This window comes from Pogona vitticeps, chromosome 6 (genome assembly GCF_051106095.1).
Source record: "Pogona vitticeps strain Pit_001003342236 chromosome 6, PviZW2.1, whole genome shotgun sequence".
NCBI classification, from domain to species: Eukaryota; Metazoa; Chordata; class Lepidosauria; order Squamata; family Agamidae; genus Pogona; species Pogona vitticeps.
The window spans coordinates 38530637-38550605 of NC_135788.1; the positions used below are offsets into that span (position 1 = coordinate 38530637).

General features: G+C 40.7%; 1 protein-coding gene across 3 annotated transcripts in view; it reads right to left on the reverse strand.

Annotated features, from left to right (window-relative positions):
* The window catches only part of RFTN1 (raftlin, lipid raft linker 1), a 135886-nt gene that overhangs the window by 5961 nt on the left and 109956 nt on the right, over positions 1-19969 (reverse strand). For all 3 annotated transcript variants that reach the window (XM_078377249.1, XM_020780138.3, XM_078377248.1), the window contains one exon: positions 479-582. In XM_078377249.1, coding sequence (XP_078233375.1) covers positions 479-582 — 104 coding nt within the window. The remainder of the gene's footprint in view (positions 1-478; positions 583-19969) is intronic.

Consider the following 19969-nt stretch of genomic DNA (forward strand, 5'->3'; position numbering starts at 1 on the left):
CTCAAAACCTGTTCTGGTGAGCTAAGAACCCTACCCATGCTGAATTTTGTTTGGCATGGAAGCCTATCAGGAAGAAGTTCCCATTTGTGCTGACAGTCAAGCACTAGTGTAATGCTGGAAGTCAGCTACATGTCAGGCATTGCTACAAGTGCTGGACAAGACTACCAGTCCAGCCTCCCTCTTCATCAAAAAGGCAGCAGGACTCAAGAGTTAGTGAACCCTCTGTTCAAAACCAGTGTTGTTAGCTTATGGTTTGCTATGTGTTTGCTTTAAATTAACAAATAAATGGGCCGATAGCCTTGATCACTGAGAATAATGAGAGTTATAGTCCCAAACATCTGGAGGGTACAGTTTGTGGAAGAGTGCCCTGTCAGTTATAAGTTGCCTAAATGTACACCGAGAGGTTCCCAAGGTAAGAAGATAGCCACTTTTCTGACTGATTCCTGTGCCTAAGAAAAAGGTTGTCTTTTCATGGTACCTGTTTGTCTTTACAACTGGAGTGGGGAGCACACAAGTCAGCTGCCAGCCATATACAGCCAAAGAGTTCAACAGAGGGATGTAATCTGTCTGCACTTGAGCTCCCTGGAGAAGAGAAATTAAACCATCAGTGCTAAACATGAAAAGCAAGACTGTTTTATAGAGGTTGTTTATTAATGGGTTAGATCTTTTCTGCAAGTTCAGCAAAACAGGAAAAGAAATTAATATTGCAAAACAAAGGGAATGAAGGGTCATTTTTCAGTTCTTGCTGAAGGGTTAAATAATTCTGTCTAAACATTAGAAATGCATTTCTTTCCATGCTCCAAAACCTTCCATGTGGCAGCTGATGAATCAGATCAACAGGACTAATTCATTTTGTTTTGTTGGTGATCCCCCTGGATGAATGGCCTCCTGCAACATTAGCTGAATGAGAACAATTGCCTCTTTCCACACAAAAGGGTAGTCGAGCAATGCAAAAAACCAGCGTATGCTAACATGGGTCTGATTCAGCTATGAACCATACAAGATGGAGCTGATGTGTGCTTCTATTAAAATTGAGCAAAACCTCTACATTTACACCACTTGAGCCAAAAGGAAAAATAGCTCTTTTGATTTCTGCAGCAACTCATGGTGTGTTAAGCGAAATTATGGTGGTAATGAGCCTAGGCCATTTACATCCAGCAGCTACAGCAAGAAAATATGAATGCAATCTGTTTTATTCTTTTTGTTACCCAAAGGCACGCAAGCAGGGCCAGTCTGTTATTTTTCAGCAGCAAATACATGGGCGAGACCAAATCAGTACCTTTATAGAGTACAGCCCAGACAGAGAGCAATATTACAGTGTCACCTGTTGTTTCTGCTACCACACAAAACCAAATCACTCCCTTCAGAAAAAGGTTAAATAATACTGATGACAAGGAACAACAGAGAACAGACCTCGAATGTACAAGCCTTTGTCTCAGTTTCACAGCATATGCTCCTGCTTTGTTCTCTTTTATACAGTACTGTACACACATACAGTATTTATTACTGGCGCAACAGCTATTAAGTTATGTAAATTCTTTTTAATTATAATCCACAGGATTAAGTCTCAAAACCACCCTGTAGCTACGCCACCCATTATTCCATTTTACAGATGGGAAACAAAACTTCATGGTATGTCTGATACAATCATTTTGGCAGTTTGCTAATTTACATTTGTAGCAATGCCTTTGCTGGCTGGCTGGCTCACTGAGTTAGGTATGTGGTTGCAAAGACAGAAGTTCCCTACTGTGCCTGCAAGAAGAAGAGCCAGCCTCTGTAGCCTTGGGCAAGCTCCACAGTCCCAGGATGCCCCCAGAAGAAGGTAAATCATTTAAAAACATTCTGTATCTAGAAAACCCTGGAAAGGGTCACCTGAAGTCAGAATCAACTTGACAGCACGTAATAATTATTAATTAGCAATGTCATTTCACTATCATGCTTCCTGAATGAAACCTACTGTGCTACAAAAATGCCTCCTTGTACATTTTCCATTTTCTCCTTTCGCACTTTCTCCTTTCTCCCTTTTTATTGCCTGTCATCATCCATGTCTTCCTCATGATACTCCCCAAATCCAGAAGGAGCCCAATTACACAAAGACTTAAAATGTGTTTTTTTTAAAAAAGTACTCCCTGTATAAAAGACTGTTTAGATTTATAAAAGACTGTTTAGATTTCTGTGAAAATGCAGTCCAGGGCTCGGCAGAACTACCAATAATATACAAGTCTGAAAAGAATAACGGGCTTGCTGAGGAGCAATCAGTATCAACATAGCTATGACCCATTTCCTCTAGAGCATAGCAGGATGCTTTTGACAGCTATCACAATCACAACAGGATACCACTGCCTTATCAAGGCCCCATACTATCTGGCTGCCAAACAGATTTCTTTCCTCTCGCTAGTCTTTCAAGTGGCCCAAAGCCTGAGGGTCTTGGTTACTAGCGAGCATCACCTACTTCCATCATGGCCCATGACAAGTTGTCAAAATCCAAACACTAAGTGATACTGGCAACCAGGAACAGCACTGGTGCAATACAGCTGAATCCTCTTCTGCATTTTGCTGCTGCCTTCCTTCCTTCCTTCCTTCCTGGCAGAGCTTCTTTTCAGGCTCTCTGACTGAAGCAAGATCATGAAACCTAAATGGATCTAACCTGCTGGACAAACACTCCTTGAGAACACATGGCATCTTATATCTTACCTGATATAAAGTCAGAAAGAATAGACGGCAAGGCTGGGCAAGTGTTCAAACTCTGAATTTCTCAGCCCCCCAAAAATAAAAACAAAAGGCTAGAATAGTGAGTGGCTTTCTAAAGAGGCATGGTGGAACTCTCTACCCATTTGCCATTACAGTTGCCAAGTCAACCAACATCCCCTGTACACTGGATCCTATTACAGACAAGTACTACATATTTTCAACCTACGGAAATTAGGTCCTTTTATGAGTCCCTTGACTGATTTGTCCTTGCTGAGCAACAGTGCTTAGCATAGTACAGTGGTGCCTTGACTTATGAACGCCCCACCGACGAACATTTCGACTTACGAACAGCTCAGCTCACAAAATTTCACTTCGACTTGCGAGCAGAGCTTTGACATAAAAACAGAAAAAGGCAGGGGGGGGGGACAGGAAATTCAAACCATTGGTGGTGAAGAGGTTGCTTCTTTGTAGCTCTTTTGCCCCAACAGTTAGAGCAAGGGGTCAGGGAACTTTTTAATCTATAGAATGTGAGTCTGAAGGACTCCTCCAGGGACGGAGAGTGCGGCGGCGCAGGAGGAGGAAGGAGAGGCGGGGGCGGCTCCGGATCGCCGCAGGGTGCGGGAAGCCGGTACTCTCCCTGCCCATCCCTGGTGTGGGTCTACTCATGAGTAAGGGCCCCTCCCCCATGGCTGTCCCCACTGCTGCCTCAGCTGCCCAACGCCGATGACCGGGGCCTGTTGCTGGCCGCCATCCGCCAGGGAGTGAGTGCCATCAGAGGAGGCTTCGGTCCGCCTGATAAGGTGCTGCTTTTTGCTTTTTAAAAACTTCTGGGTGGGTTTTTCAGGATGGGTTTGCGCTGGGGGGGTTATGTTTCTGTGCTGTGTTGTTTGTTTTTGGTGATTTTTTTTGCAAGTCCCAGCGTGGGGATTGCTCAATGTTTATTTTTGGGTGTTTTTGTTTGTTTGTTTTGCAGCCTTCGGGGCTTGCTCTCTTTATTTTTTGTTGCTTTTTAAAGGCCCCAGTGCCTTCCGATGGGCCTTTCTGTGTGCCTTATTTTATTTTATGTTTTTGTTTTTTTTTTAAAAAAAAAATGCTGGAATGGATTAATTCCCATTCCCATTCATTTCAATGAGAAATGGTGCTTCGACTTATGAGCATTTCCACTTATGAACGTCTTCGGGGACAGATTAAGTTCGTAAGTCGAGGCACCACTGTAAGTTGCAACTAGGGTAAGCACATTTGAATCGACCGAATTTATGGAGGAATTGATTCACCAAATCCCCAATGATTCAGTGGGCCTGCTCTAGATTGACTTGCTATGCAAAGTGACAGTTTAGCCACTGACAAAGAACTACGGGGTCAAACTGGGGTTGCTCCAACATAAGCAGCCTTTAATTAACTGCTATCTAATGGCAATAATATGTACAATGGAATGGGATCCTGGGGCCTACCTCCCCAGCATCAGATTTAGAGTCTACTACAAATTCCTGATCTAGCCTATCATTTGCACAGACGTGTACACATCTGCCCTTAAATATAGGGAGTGCTGCTTTAGGATCATACACACTGTGTGTTGTTTATATGAGATGTGAGATGACTACACATACTGTACATCTGTTTCACTATATGTATAGACAACTGCACCTATGGAAAACTTGCATGTCATCTTGATCACTTCTCTTGCATAGAACTATTCTCAGTTGGGACAAAATGCATGATAGGATTGCCCTCTGTAGGGAAGGATTAATTTTCCTTTCTTTACTTTTATAGTGTCACTAAGTAAAACTGGAGGCACTGACACATTTTACTTTCTTGGGCTCCATGATGACAGCAGCCACGAAATTAAAAGACACCTGCTTCTTGGGAGGAAAGTGATGACAAACCTCAACAGCATCTTAAAAAGCAGAGACATCACCTTGATGACAAAGGTCTGCATAGTCAAAGCTATGGTTTTTCCAGTAGCGATGTATGGAAGTCAGAGCTGGACCATAAAGAAGACTGACCGCTGAAGAATGGATGCTTTTGAATTGTGGTGCTGGGGGAGACTCTTGAGAGTCCCCTGAACTGCAAAGAGAACAAACCTATCCATTCTGAAGGCATTCAACCCTGAGTGCTCACTGGAAGGACAGATCCTGAAGCTGGTCAATACTTTGACCATCTCATGAGAACAGAAGACTCCCTGAAAAAGACTCTCATGTTGGGAAAGTGTGAAGGCAAGAGGAGAAAGGGACGACAGAGGACGAGATGGTTGGACAGTGTCACCGAAGCTACCAACATGAATTTGACCCAACTCTGGGAGACAGTGGAAGACAGGAGGGCCTGGCGTGCTCTGGTCCATGGGGTCATGAAGAGTCGGACACGACTTAACAACTAAACAACAACAAGATAAAACTGATTTTGTGAAGAGAAGTTGAAGATGGGAAATATTAGCAAGATAGGACAGATTTTATGTTCCAGCAGATCTCAGATTCAAGCCCTTTCATATCCAGTTTAAAGTACTAGAGGGAAAAGACTCAACACAACCCTGTTTAGCCTTATCCAGCCTGGGATAACTGGTCTGTCTAACTGCATCCTAAGATTCAGCACATATTATAGTGAAACTTGAGATCTAGCACTGTAAAAACCTAGGTACCACTATTTTAACTCTAGTTAAAACTTCAAAATACACATCAGATCTAAAACACATCAAAGAATCATCACCTCCTAGTAGGAGTTCAGGATTGCGGCCTGTCACAATTACCTTAATTCAGAATACTGTAAGCCAGTACTCCCCAACTCATCCATAGACTGAAATCGTGTTCATCCCTAGTCACCATAGGTTTGCCAGTTGGAAACAGTGGAGGTGCAGTCAAATACATCTATAGGGCACCAGGTTGGAAGAGGTTAGTGTAAACTCCCAGAAGCATCCCAACCCTCCATACCTCACACTTTTTTATTTTGCAGTTCAAAATCATCATCCCATGGTGACCAAGCCTGCTCAGTTTTCATGTGGCTGTCTTGACTTAAAAAATGTACTTGTATGTATGTTGCCCCCTTTCCCCACCTTGCCTTCTTTGTCTAAGCCCTATCTTGGTTCTGTTTCTATTTGCACTTACCATCCAAGTTTCCTATTACAGTGATGCCCCGCTAGATGATTACCTCGCATAACAGTTTATTCGCTAGACAATGAGTTTTTGCGATCGCTATAGCACTTCGCAAAACGGTGTTTCCTATGGGCGATTTCTGCTGGATGATGTTTCAGTCCGTGCTTCACAAGACGTGTTTTTTTGGGGGGGGGACCGTTTTTCACAAGGCGACAATTTTGACAGCTAGGTCCGCAACTCGCAAAACAGGTGTTTTCGGGACCGTTTTTCGCAAGACAGCAATTTTGACAGCTGATCCGTGCTTCACAAAACAGTTTTCCTATGGGCAATTTTAAATAGATTTCAATGTGTTCCAATGGGGAACCACATTTCGCAAGACGATGTTTTCACAAAACAGCAATTTTCGCGGAACTAATTAACATTGTCTTGCGGGCACCACTGTATAGGGAGTGTTAAAGCAATATTAAGACTCAAGCATTTATATGTAATTTTATTCACAGCATCAAAGAGATTGCAGAAATGTTAATTTCTAATACTATCCAATCTACAGCAATAGCCTCTTTTTTCATTGAAAGGAGCTCAGCATAAACAGGAAATGGTCAAAAATACAAGGCGAAAGATTTCTTTTAAAAGCACAGTTATAGAAAAAGATAGGAAAGATAACATGAGCTGTTCTAGAAATCAAACTGAGACGTTTCCCTTTGTGAGCGAGAGAGCCAAATTTTAATGAACTCATTCCCCATTCTCTTGCAGTTGATAAGTAATCTCTGATCACACCTGGAGTGTCAAAAACCAGAGCGTGTTGAGCTAGCTGTTTTCCTGTCTCGAAGCAGATAAAAAGAATTCAATTTTACTTATGATTTTGCTGTTTGTTTGTTTTCTTCTTCTCTCACCCAGCAATCGTCTTGCTCATTAGGAAGAACCAGAAAGCTCTGCAATTTGAGGAAAAAAGGGGGAAAGAAATATCTAGGCCAAACCACTATAAAGGAAAACAACCTGTATTAGCAATTTTCTCTTTTCCTCCTACTGCAGACTTAAAAATAAAATATTCCTGAGCAACAAATATAATAATAAGATTCATATTTGCTGTGAAATTGCAGAAAGCTAATTTGAGGCAATTTTGTATTTTCCTAATCTGTAGATCCAAATTACATGGGAGCTGAAAAAATTATATAATTTTAGATGGAAGAGATGTCTCTGATCATAAATTTAGTTCTGACTTCTATTAGACACAGAAGAAGAAAGTGTAAGTAGTCTTTCAGATGCTTCTTAGGTAAACTTCCAAGGAAGCAAAACTGCCATTATCTACACTGTTATATCTATAGATTCTACCAAAGATGTCACTTCCAAAATAAAATGCCAAAATCCATGATCAGGCAATACTTTTCTTATGTTCAACCAAAATGCACAAAACTGTGGATACAATTTCAAGATATCAGGCATCACCATCTTTAAGCAGGATTGGAAAATTGCTATCATGAGTTCAGCAAAAAAAGATCTGGCATCTGAGGGGTTAATTTCAGCTGAGGAAAATACAGTACTGGACAATTAGAAGCACAGACAGCTGAATCACCACCAGATTATCCTTCTCCAGTAGCCAGAGTGAGGGACAAGCTTCAGCAAGGACTCATGACATGAAGATCCCAAGCTCGCATGAATGCTTCTCACAGGAACATCAGGTCGACCAGTCCTGAGTTTTAACAGGATGGAAGGCTTCTAGGACTTTGATGGTTGCTGCTCCTATATAATTTGTACCTAGAAGGCTTGGAAATCTGTGGAAAGGACAAGTCCATTATCTGGCTTGTGTCCATGTTCCTGCTATCTTGAACCTTGCTTACTTGACTCTGACTTCTGACTACGGTTTGTGTTTTGGCTTTGACAATTTGGTATCTGTTTTGCATCTCCTGGACTTCTGACTTTGGACTGACTTATTGGACTTTTGCCTGCTGTATCCCCTGGAAATGTGACAATTGCCTAATTCAGACATTTAAAATCAGGATCCTAGATGATTATTTATCAGCTGAAGTTGACACTTTAATCATACAGGAAGACCTTCCTTCCAGTTACTAGGTAATGCCATGCAACTGGTGTCAATTTACTTTTTAAATGTAGCACTACTTGCAAAAGTAATCTCCAGCTTTGTTCATGTATAACTGTCATGTTTCTTTGATTTCACTGTCTGCCTACCAAGTCGCCTATGTCTTCCACTTTAGGTAGGTCAAATCAGACACTGATGTCATTAGTTAATTTTTTTTTCTCACACTGGCTGAAAACCTGTTACTGTAACCTGTGGAAGGACGATGGTGTCATCAGCACAGGGTAATCTTTAGTAATCAAAGGACGTTAAACAATTAAAAACATGGCTGTTTATTCAGGCCTTCCCTCCAGCCAACTCTTGATTTTTTCTTACTTTTCCTTTTTATTTTTACTGCTGTTCTTGTTTGATTATTATGTATTTGTCTATGTTTTATTATTTGATTTTATATTTGGAAGCCGCCTAGAATGGTCCGGTGGGCCAGATAGGCGGGGTATAAATTAAATAAATAAATAAATAAAGACTTCCTATTTTTCTCCTACTTATTTTCTGATTCCTATGTAATACTTTTCATCATGTGGAAGCCATGGAAGTTATAGGACAGAAAGAGGAAGTCTTTAATTAGGATAAATTGCTGTTTCCAAATGACATTAGCAGCAGGTGAAGATTTTCAGTAAAGGACTTCATCTTCCCATCCCATGGTTCCCTATGGCTTTCATTTCATGAAAGGCGTTACAGAGTCAGAAATGCCATGAAACAGAACTAGGACATTTTTACTTATCAAAAATTGCCTTCTGCTAGGGCAATTTCCCCAAAAATAAGACCTAACCTGAAAATAAGCCCTAGTATGATTTTGCAGGATGCTCGTAATATAAGCCCTACTCCAAAAATAAGCCCCAGTTAAGTGAAATCCTGCCCTCCACCATTGTGCAGCAACCAGAAGAAGACGACATGACTGTACTTGAATAAATGTAGATTGTTGTACATGGGGGAAATAATCCACTGAAAATAAGCCCTACTGCGTTTTTTGGAGCAAAAATTAATATAAGTCCCTGTCTTATTTTTGAGGAAACACAGTAGTAACATCAGGCCAGTTAACCAGGCCAGTTAACCAATCGGACTTTCAAATTAAAACCATGTGTACCTACCAACAACCAAACACAAAACAGTGTTCTGGAATGTAAGATACAATGGTGAGGAAAAACACATGCTATGATTGATATACGTCTTTGATCACTTCTAAAAACATGCTAAGCATATAGTAATAAACCTCTAGGATACTCATTAGAGACAAACCCAAATATTAGCTGGACTTTATAACTTCTAAGCTTGGAGAATAAGCCAGTACTTGTTTCTTTGTCCCACGAAAAATAACCTCAAAGCTGCTTGATATACAGCAGTACTCAATCCACTTAAGTCTACAACTTCTCCATTCCACGTCAGGACAATAATCAAGGAAATGTCATGATTTAAACATCATGACTGCTCTTCTCCCCCTGCCCTTTTCTCTCTCTTTCTCTCTCAAGCCTCACTGTGCACAACTTGCAAAAATCTAAGCTGATCAAAGTGTTTAGAGATCTTGAATACATATGCACTATTTGTGCAAAGCTGTTTGGCTACAGATTTCCTTATGGGCCAGACAACTTGCCTTGTTTTATGTATTGTTATGATGCTGGGGAATGCTCTGCACATACGCCTCCACTGCATATTCAAGGTGCTGACACTAAAATGAAAAGATCAACCATATACTCTATGGATATTATGTACATTAGAATCCAGCATGTGTTTTGTAACAAGAATCTGAAACAATGCAACTCTGTGCATGCTTACAAGTGAGTTGGTTCCACTAAATTCAGTGAGACTTGCTTGTGAATAGGCATGTGTTTAAAGCATGCAATGAAGAAAGGTAACTTACAATCTCAGTGTAAGATGCTACAGTTCTTTGCTTAATGATTCCTATAAACTGGTTTTAAGCACGAATATTCCTGCATCACTTTCATTGTTCTGCAGCTTCCATTGTCTAACAGACATAATGAACACAATTTTAACCTGAATTTTATTGGGAAAACCAGGGCCACCCCTGCTATTGGCCTTAGTGAAACAAGAGCAGCAAAATTACCACTCCCCAGGCAGTCCCCATTAGGGTCCCTACTATTCTGAAGGGTTGCTGCGGATCTGTAAAACTTTCCAAGGCAGGTTACTTCACTAATTCCTGGCTTGGAGATTGCCCATGAAAGAAAGATGAGGAGACTATGACAGTGGCACCCATCCCTAGCCCTATCAGAGATTATTCAGTTTTCCAAAAACATTCAGTTTATGAATGTGGGATATTGTGCTTCTGTACCCATGATTTAAAAAATGCCAGGAAACAACCCAATATTGCTGCACAATATCATGCTGTATTGCCGCAGGAAAAAGGATTCTAAGCTTTACATAGCAAAGGCAGTCTGAATGTTGACAACATCAATGGCAGAAGTAAAGGTAGTCTACATCAGGGGTCCCCAACCCCAAGTCCACAGCCTGGTGCCGGTCCATCGTCTTGCTGGAACTGGACTGCAGAGATGGATCTCTGCCCTGACTGCCCCACCCGGGGGGGTGTTGCGCTCATGGGGGGCGTGTCACACTCACGCAGGGGCATGCAGTGCTTGTACAGGGGGGTTGCACTAACACAGGGGGCATGCCCCCATGCACGGAGCCTGCCCCCCAACTGTTCTGTGGTCCCAAAACGGTTGGGGACCGCTGATCTACATGATACCCTCTAATGCTCACTACCGTTCATAAAGCAACACTACAAAGGGAAAATCCCAGAAGCTGACTCCTTTTTTCATCAGTTAACCCCCCCCCCCAAACACAAAGCAATTGTCAAGGCTGATTTTCAAGAAGTGTGAGCGAGTGGGGATTTGAACCCAGATCTCCCAATTGCTAGTCTGACACTCTATCTACTACACCATGCTGGGTATCCCAGGATGTGGTTACACATTGAAAAGAAACAGTATTTGAATTGATTTAAGGGCTTGCTAATTTTAACTCGAATATGAGCTCAATTCCTTTTGAATCTTTTCATCATTATCTGAATGCCTCTGTCAGAGTTAAATGTGTCTATGGGATTTGTTGAGTAATGGATGCCAGGATCATGGGTTTTGGGCTGCAGGAAATATTGCAATCTCATCTGTTTTATTTTTCCCCCATCTGTAATACTGACATAATATGCTAGTTTGAAATAAATAAAAAAGACAGTCAGCACAAAGGGCTGTGCATGTGCGTGCGCACACACACACACACACACACAGACCGTGGAAGCCAGAGGCTCCTCTTTTAGTAAAGTTTTAAAGTGACTCCTCTCCTCGCTCGAAAACCTCTGGGTGTGTAAATGCATGGGGAAGGAAGGTAGACACACACACACACACACACACACACACACAGAGAGAGAGAGAGAGAGAGAGAGAGATTGATTGAGGAGAAAGAGGGAACTAGCAGCCAGCACTGGCAAGACAAAAGGCAAGAGAAATTGACCAGGGACATTGACAAAGCCCAGCCGCTTATAGGCTTGCAAATGAAGGGCGCTTTCCTGCTTGCACTGGCTAGGATTTTTAAAATTCCATCTGTAATATTGACATAGGGATACACTAGTTTGGAAGAATCAAAAATTAAACAAATATTAAAAGTAACATCACAGCAGCAGCAAGTGGCCAACAACAGGATCAGTGGCACAGGAGAAATCCTCAATTGCAATGATTTTAAAAGCTCATGTACCCCTTCAACCATTATACAACACATCTTTAAAATGGATTAAAAGTTTTCCAAAGAATGTGCAGATATTGATCCAAATACCATGTGACTACCACATGAGTTTAACCCAATTTCAAAACCCCAAATCAGATGCTGATATATTTTTATAGTATAACTGAGCTCACAGTTATGTAAATAGATGAATTTAAACACATTTAGCCTCTTCTAAAGCCTCAGGCTCTAGCAAGTTCAGAAGTGTGTGTTCAGCATTTTTATCTTGCTGAAAGCAAAACCAACTAGGTGTCATTTATTTTATAAATGATATGAAGGGCAAATTTAAAATTTGTTCCACAGACATTTACTATTTCAGACAGTTGGAACAAAATATATTATGCCTTTTATCCAAGCACAACCATATTTTATTTTGGTGAATTGTGCAGGAACATCAGATAAGTCTTCATTAGAAAGTGAAAGGGATAAGAATTATTGGCAGTCAGCAGCTCACGTCCCAGGCCTCCCTAACTGGGCCTTACGCAGGAGGGAGTGGGGTAGAATGGTAGTTGCTGGGTCAGAAGCAGTATGGGTGTTCCTTGGTGTGGGGCTTGCACCTTCAGTTAGCAACCTCCTTAACGTGGTTGTCAGCACTGCAGCTCCTCTTAGCCAGATACTAGAATAAGACAGCCATGTGTTATATTTAGGAGGGATATAAATTTGGTTTTGGAATCCCATCTGGGAAATTTCCTCCTCCAAAGGAACCTAATAGATTAAAATCTGCCAAGGAAATGCCACAGGTGGTGGAGGCCAAGAGTGGAAGAGAACAGTTAGCAGACAGGAGAGCAGTCCCTTTTGAATGCCCACCTTTTCCCAATATAGTAATTTCACCATTAGGGGTGGTGCAAAAAAAAAAAAACACACCACACAGGTAAATTTGCATGCAGGGCATAGAAAATATATACAGTACTGCATTAGGATAGGGGCATCTGTACACAAATAGTCTTGCTTTTATTCAGTTTCAGATCAAATAAGATCAGTATGGATCTATGGACACAGTATTGTATAATGGGCCAGGTTATATGCTGCATCTACAAGATGGGGAACCCACCTTCCCCTGGAGAGAAGACTACAAGTTTACTGGATTAGTTGAAGAGGCATGAAACAGAGCACCCTAATGCCCCTGTTGAGGAGGAAAGCCAAGGAATACCAATAGCCAGACATGCTGATCATCCAACTAGGTGAAAATGATTTGGCAGAGAGAAAGGGTTTTGATCTATTGTCTGCAATTAAGCAGGATTTAATCAAGCTGAAGACTCTGTTTATGGGGCAGGGAGATCAAGTGCTCACACAGCTGGGTGGATGTTGTACATTCCCTTCTCCATGTGGAAAAAACAGGGTCACTCAGTGGTCTACATCCATGTGGTTAACCCTGTATCTGTCTCCCCGGTCTTCATCTGACACCTGGGAAGTGGCTGATAAAGATCTGCCTCCTATGCTACCACCAGTGGCTATTGGCAGCTCTAGCCAATATAGCTGTGGTCAGTTTTATAGATAAAATAGTGTCTGTCTGTGTGTGTTTATTTGCACTCCAGCCGTGGAGCCACCACCAGGCTCATTGACAAAATCCAGTTCTCCAGTTCTTGTAATGTTCTACAGATGAAGAGAAGAACCTCTAAAATGTATGATAAGCTTAAAAGTACTATGCTGAAAACGGTTAGCGGGATATTGTTTTTATTCATGCTGCTATTTACTTTCATACCACCTATTCAGTACAAACACTATCAGAAAAACATGTAAGAAATTTGGCTTATCTTCAGAGCACGGTGTTTCTAGCATTAAAGACTGGAAACTGCTGTCAAACTATATTGCTACATCTAGCAATGATCTCTGTAAAATCTGACATTTGGCATTTTGAAGACTTTCCAAACCAAACAGACGAATAAACATAACAAAGGATCTTTAGGGAGAAAATAAACACACAACACTTAACTATCTACAACTTCCTTTCCATACAAAAATAATCGTCCCCAAATAGGTACAAATCCAGTCTGCTCTTGCCTTCTTTCTAGGTCACCTTCAAATAGCACACAGGACCTTTCAAAGGACTGAATTTTACGCTCATCACCTTTGGCTCCCCTGCTGCTCTACTCATGCCTCATTTGTGTGACTATAGACATCAAACTGTGTTGATCAAACCCAAAATCACTGTGCATTTAACAGATCAAGGCTGAAGGCCAAACTGAAGACAGCTCTTCCAAGACATTCCCAGAAAGAGCAGTAAATTATCATATCCATGCAAATCTTCTCTGCCTCCCCACTGCCCTGAGTCGGTAACAAGCCCTGCTTTATAAACACCACACAGAGGGGGTAACCTACCGCACACTACATAGTAATTTCACTTTCACTAGGCAATCTGCCATCTCAACAGATTTGGAAATGTACACTTATAATGTGCATCAAATTACTGAAAATGTACAGTCACAACAAAAAGACACTCCACAGTCTCCAGCGACAACTGAAGAGAGGCAACCACCACTGCCACCAGAATCACATTACTCCCTAAGAAACTGGGAATATTTTCAACAAATAAATGTTTAGCCATGTTCTGCAGCTAGGACTCTGTTTTACAGAATACCAATATAACTTAGAAAAGCACTGTCTTTCTCACATAGCGCAAAATCATGATGACAGACCAGATATTGGGAACAAAAGAAAGATGTGACTAATAAGAGACTTGTCTCTGCAAGCAGAACTGAAGTCATCAAAGCATTTTAAGTGCTAGATTACAGAAAGTCTATTGGAATTAATGTAGGCCAACTTTCACAAGGTTGAAGTAAGAGGGTAGTAAGAGGGTAAAAGAAGCTCTCTACTCAAAAGAAAGAATGCCATACAGTAGTTTGTTCTGTCTATAATTGAATCATTAAGTAACTCAGAGCTTTTTCAACTTTTTTATTACTTGGCAAGGATGACATACAGTGACAGCTGGGTAGTTTACATCCACACTGACATTTTACACACATACCAAGTGCATCAGGGTATTGAGCATGTTCCCCTTGCTTACACCTGAGAAGTGGCTCTGTCATTAGAAAGGTGCTGTGTTACTAGAAAAAAAATGTGCCAATTTATTTATTCATATAACAAAGACACTTCCTATTCAAATTCAAAAGAAGGTACTGTACTCTAACGCAGATAAATGAAACTGAATGAAAATGCAATGGAATCTACGTTAGCTGAGTGAGAGATAATATTTTTTGCATCTGCTTATCTTTTAGGGTGGGATACCAAAATTAAAAATAATGGGAGAATTCTAAGAGATAGCTGTTTGTTTTATGCACAAAAATAGCACACAAGCTAAAGAAAGGAAATAATACAAATGCAGGAACAGATGTTATTTTTTTTAACCCATTAAGAAATTTTTAAAAAGAAAATACAGGGAGCTTTCAATGATACTTCATCTTCCTCAGGCTGTGAGCCTACCTTTGCCAAGTTAGGTGTAATATGAAGGTGTATAATGCATTAAGCTTGCTGAAATAAAGCAGGTCTGGTTCCAGTCAATAACTCGATCAAAGACATACTAGAAGTTTACACAGTCCACCTTAAGTTCCATCAGGAAAGAACAGCAGTATGCAAATAAAATACTGTACTTATAATCTGCTATTATTTCTTATAGCAGCATTAAAATTTTGGAGGACCAAATTAAAATGGTCCTTCCTTGGCAGAGGATTAATTTTCTGATGCGTCATGGGAACTTTCTTGCTAATGGGATTGATAGTTCTGATGACACATTCATCAGGCCCTGGAACCAGGATATAAATAAAGTGACTTATACAATCACTCCTAGATTTGAACCCTATCCCCAAGTTCTCTTGTATAAGATGCATCCCAGTGCTACCCCAGTTGAACTTCCTATGGGCTATGAATGCACTCCTAGGCTCAAATCTTAGTGCCTTAAGATTTAATGTCATAAAATAGTGTGGGATTAGAATATTTAGGATTAACACTTTCCAAAATTATCTGTTTAGGTGTTTCATGGGACAATCAAGACCCTGCCACCTGAAAAACTGCCAGAAGAGACATAGGAAAGATGTTCTGATTGCATCTCGATTATTAAATGGCTTCTTTGAAGAGACCAACTTGTCTATCTCAGTATTTGATGTTGGACAAGTTAGTCCTGATTATTTTAGAAAAGCTTTAGGTTTTTAAAAATTCTGATTTGAATTTATTGTTTATTTTTATATTTTGACTAATAATAATTATTAATAGTCATACTTTCCAAACCCATTTTAAAGTTCTGCTATGTATAACATTCCTGAAATTGAAAATATACAAAGATCTAATCTGATATTCCAAAAAGGAACTATATGATTAAGGTATCTCCCCTAACAGGTAAGTATTAGAGCTCCATGTGAATGCTTGGTATTAACCATACACTTAAGTACTGGGTTGCTTATATACACAATCAAAAGACCTGTGAAGCATATTTCTGACATTCTTTGTAAAATTCTTTGTAAGTAAACAAAATTACATTTCAATGATTCTAAAAGTTTTTGCAATGTATAAAGGTAATTTGACTGACACAACAAGATCATAGTAAAAAAGAGATTCAGAGACCTTCTTCATGTATTCCTTTTTGCTTATAAAGAGACCCTTAATAGGCAAGAATACACTGACACACTTTAGGCAAGTAAATGTAGCATTGTCATCATTTTTTCTGTAGGGAAAAAGACTTTCTCTTCTAATGGACTATGAAAGCTGCAATAGGGAACAGAGGAAGCAGAAGAGAAGATGGTGGAGATCGATATGAACTTCATATAATGGCAAGAGTCCTTTTGTGTACATATGCTAATGTAAATGCAATAGCATAAACCATAGCAGTCAACTGCTGCTAATTAATAAGTTGCCACTTGTATGAATGCCTGTTGTGTGCAATGACAAGGAATACAAGCAGCAACTCTACAATTCACTCCTGTGACTTATACCATTGCACTCATACCAGCATTAGCCATTGGAAATTCATTTTTGTGTCCCTGGGGATATGACTATCACTACCATAGGTGCCTAGGAAAACCAGACCCTTCCCCCCTGAACCCGTAGGTCCACTTACCCCTCACTCCATGGTACATGCAGCTGGCGTTGTTCTCGTCACATCAATGTAGGAAGCAGCCCAGCCAGCACTTCTCCATCTGGGCTGTTTTTCAGATTGGCGTGGCCACATTCACAGCAAGTGGTAAGTGGACCTGCTAGTTCAGGGGGGAGGGTCCAGTTTTCACTGGCTTCTGTGGTGCCGATATTTGTATTCCTATCTCCAGGAATATGAATACAAATATCCCATGTCTAACCAGCATATATAATCTAGATTCTTGCCATTAAGTAAAGCAAATTTAATTCTGTATAGCTGTGGCCATTACAAAAGAAGTTTGATAGGATAAAGTATCAAATATAGTATACAAATAAAGCCGTCTTAAAACAACATTATCATGTGAAACAATTCAATCCTCAGTTAAAGCATGATCATTATAACTGCAGAATTTCTTTCTTAAAGACATGCTCTAAAAGCAAAGCTGGCTGCCTTTTCAGAAATGTATGGCACCTTATCCCACAATAGAAAATTTATCAAATATGCACAAGATATACCAAATGTGAGACCTAATTCTTGGAACAAAGCTACTCTCTGATCTTTATAGATTGGGCAGTCAATTAAATAGTGAGTTAGATCTTCAACTACATTAGTTAAACATGGGAAAACTCTTTCCTCCAAGGGAATCCGTTGGTAACGTCCTTCAACCACTGCAGAACACATAGACTATTAACGTAACACTGTAAAAGTATTTCTCCATTAAAAATGTGATTGTTGTTGTTGTTGTTTAGTTGTTTAGCCGTGTCTGACTCTTCATGACCCCATGGACCAGAGCACACCAGGCCCTCCTGTCTTCCACTGCCTCCCAGAGTTGGGTCAAATTCATGTTGGTCGCTTCGATGACACTGTCCAACCATCTCATCCTCTGTCATTCCCTTCTCCTCTTGCCTTCACACTTTCCCAACATCAGTGTCTTTTCCAGGGAGTCTTCTCTTCTCATCAGATGGCCAAAGTATTGGAGCCTCAGCTTTAGGGTCTGTCCTTCCAGTGAGCACTCAAGGTGATTTCCTTTAGAATGGATAGATTTAATCTCCTTGCAGTCCAGGGGACTCTCAAGAGCCTCCTCCAGCACCACAATTCAAAAGCATCAATTCTTCACCGGTCAGCTTTCTTTATGGTCCAGCTCTGACTTCCATACATCACTACTGGAAAAACCATAGCTCTGACTATGCAGACCTTAATCGGCAAGGTGATGTCTCTGCTTTTTAGGATGCTGTAGAGGTTTGTCATCACTTTCCTCCCAAGAAGCAGGCGTCTTTTAATTCTGTGGCTGCTGTCACCATCTGCAGTGATCATAGAGCCCAAGAAAGTAAGATCTGTCACTGCCTCCATATCTTCCCTTCCTATTTGCCAGGAGATGATGGGGCCAGTGGCCATCTTCTTACTTTTTTTGATGTTGAGCTTCTGACCGTTTTTTGCACTCTCCTCTTTCACCCTCATTACGAGGTTCTTTAATTCCTCCTGACTTTCTGCCATCAGAGTGGTATTATCTGCATATCTGAGATTGTTGATATTTCTTCCGACAATCTTAATTCCGGTTTGTGATTCATCCAGTCCTGCCTTTCGCATGATGTATTCTGCATATGGTAAATAAGCACGGAGACAATATACAGTACAGCCTTGTCGTACTCCTTCCCAATTTTGAACCAATCAGTTGCTCCATATCCAGTTCTAACTGTTGCTTCCTGTTTCACATATAGATTTCTGAGGAGATGGATAAGGTGGTCAGGCACTCCCAATTTTTTAAGAACTTGCCATAGTTTGCTTTGGTCCACACAGTCAAAGGCTTTTGCGTAGTCAATGAAACAGAAGTAGATATTTTCCTGGAACTCTCTGGCTTTCTCCATAATCCAGCACATGTTAGCAATTTGGTCTCTAGTTCCTCTGCCCCTACGAAATCCAGCTTGTATTTCTGGGAGTTCTCGGTCCACATACTGCTGAAGCCTACCTTGGAGGATTTTGAGCATAACTTTGCTAGCGTGTGAAATGAGTGCAATTGGACGGTAGTTGGAGCATTCTTTGGCACTGTCCTTCTTGGAATATCGACTGATCTTTTCAAATCCTCTGGCCACTGCTGAGTTTTCCAAACTTGCTGGCATAGTGAGTGTAGCACTTTAACAGCGTCATCTTTGAAGATTTTAAATAGTTCCACTGGAATGCCATCACCTCCACTGGCCTTGCTGTTAGCCATGCTTTCTAAGGCCCACTTGACTTTACTCTCCAGGATGTCTGGCTCAAGGTCAGCAACCACACTATCTGGGTTGTCCGAGACATTCAGATCTTTCTGGTATAATTCCTCTGTGTATTCTTGCCACCTCTTCTTGATGCATTCTGCCTCTGTTAGGTGCCTAACCATTTTTGTCCTTTATCATGTCCATCTTTGCACAAAATGTTCCTTTAATATCTCCAATTTTCTTGAACAGATCTTTGGTTTTTCCTTTTCTTTTATTTTTCTATATTTCCTTGCACTGTTCATTTGAGAAGGCCCTCTTGTCTCTCCTTACTATTCTTTGGAAGTCAACATTCAATTTTCCATAACGTTCCCTTATCTCCCTTGCATTTGTTCCCCTTCTCTCCTCCGTTATTTGTAAGGCCTCGTTGGACAACCACTTTGCTTTCTTGCATTTGCTTTACTTCACTTCCACTGTGTATTCATAAGGGATTTGGTACTTTAGATTATACCTGACTAGCCCAGTGGTTTTTCCTACTTTCTTCAGTTTAAGCTTCAGTTTTGCTATATTTATTATTATTTTTATTTATATCCCGCCTATCTGGTCGGTTAAGACCACTCTAGGTGGCTATAAGAAGCTGATAATTAGAGCAGCAATTGGCTACAGGTCTTGTTTTTCCTGACTGTATAGAGCTTCATGAGAACGACCATGCATATCGATAATTTGTAAAATTTCTTGATTCCAAGATAAAATTGTCCTATTGTTAAAACTTAGCATCTCTTTAAAAGCAGCCGGTACTAGATCCGACCCAATCCCCTTTTTCAATTTCAGCCAGAATTTCATAGCATGGGTGTGTACAATAGCCTTCATAGTGTGAAGGCCTGCTTCCAACCAGAGAATACAAGTCTCAGTTCCTTTAGGGAGGCCTAGGATAGCTCACAGATATTTATTATGGGTTGTTTCTAGGTACATTTTCTGGGTGGACCCCCATATTTCAGCACCGTAGCATACCTGTGGTATAACTTTGGCCTCATAGATTTTAAGAGCAGGTGGGAACTGCCTGCCACCTGTGCCCCAATAGAACCTTAATAGTGGTTAATAGTGTTGGTGTCAATTCTATTGGTATTCT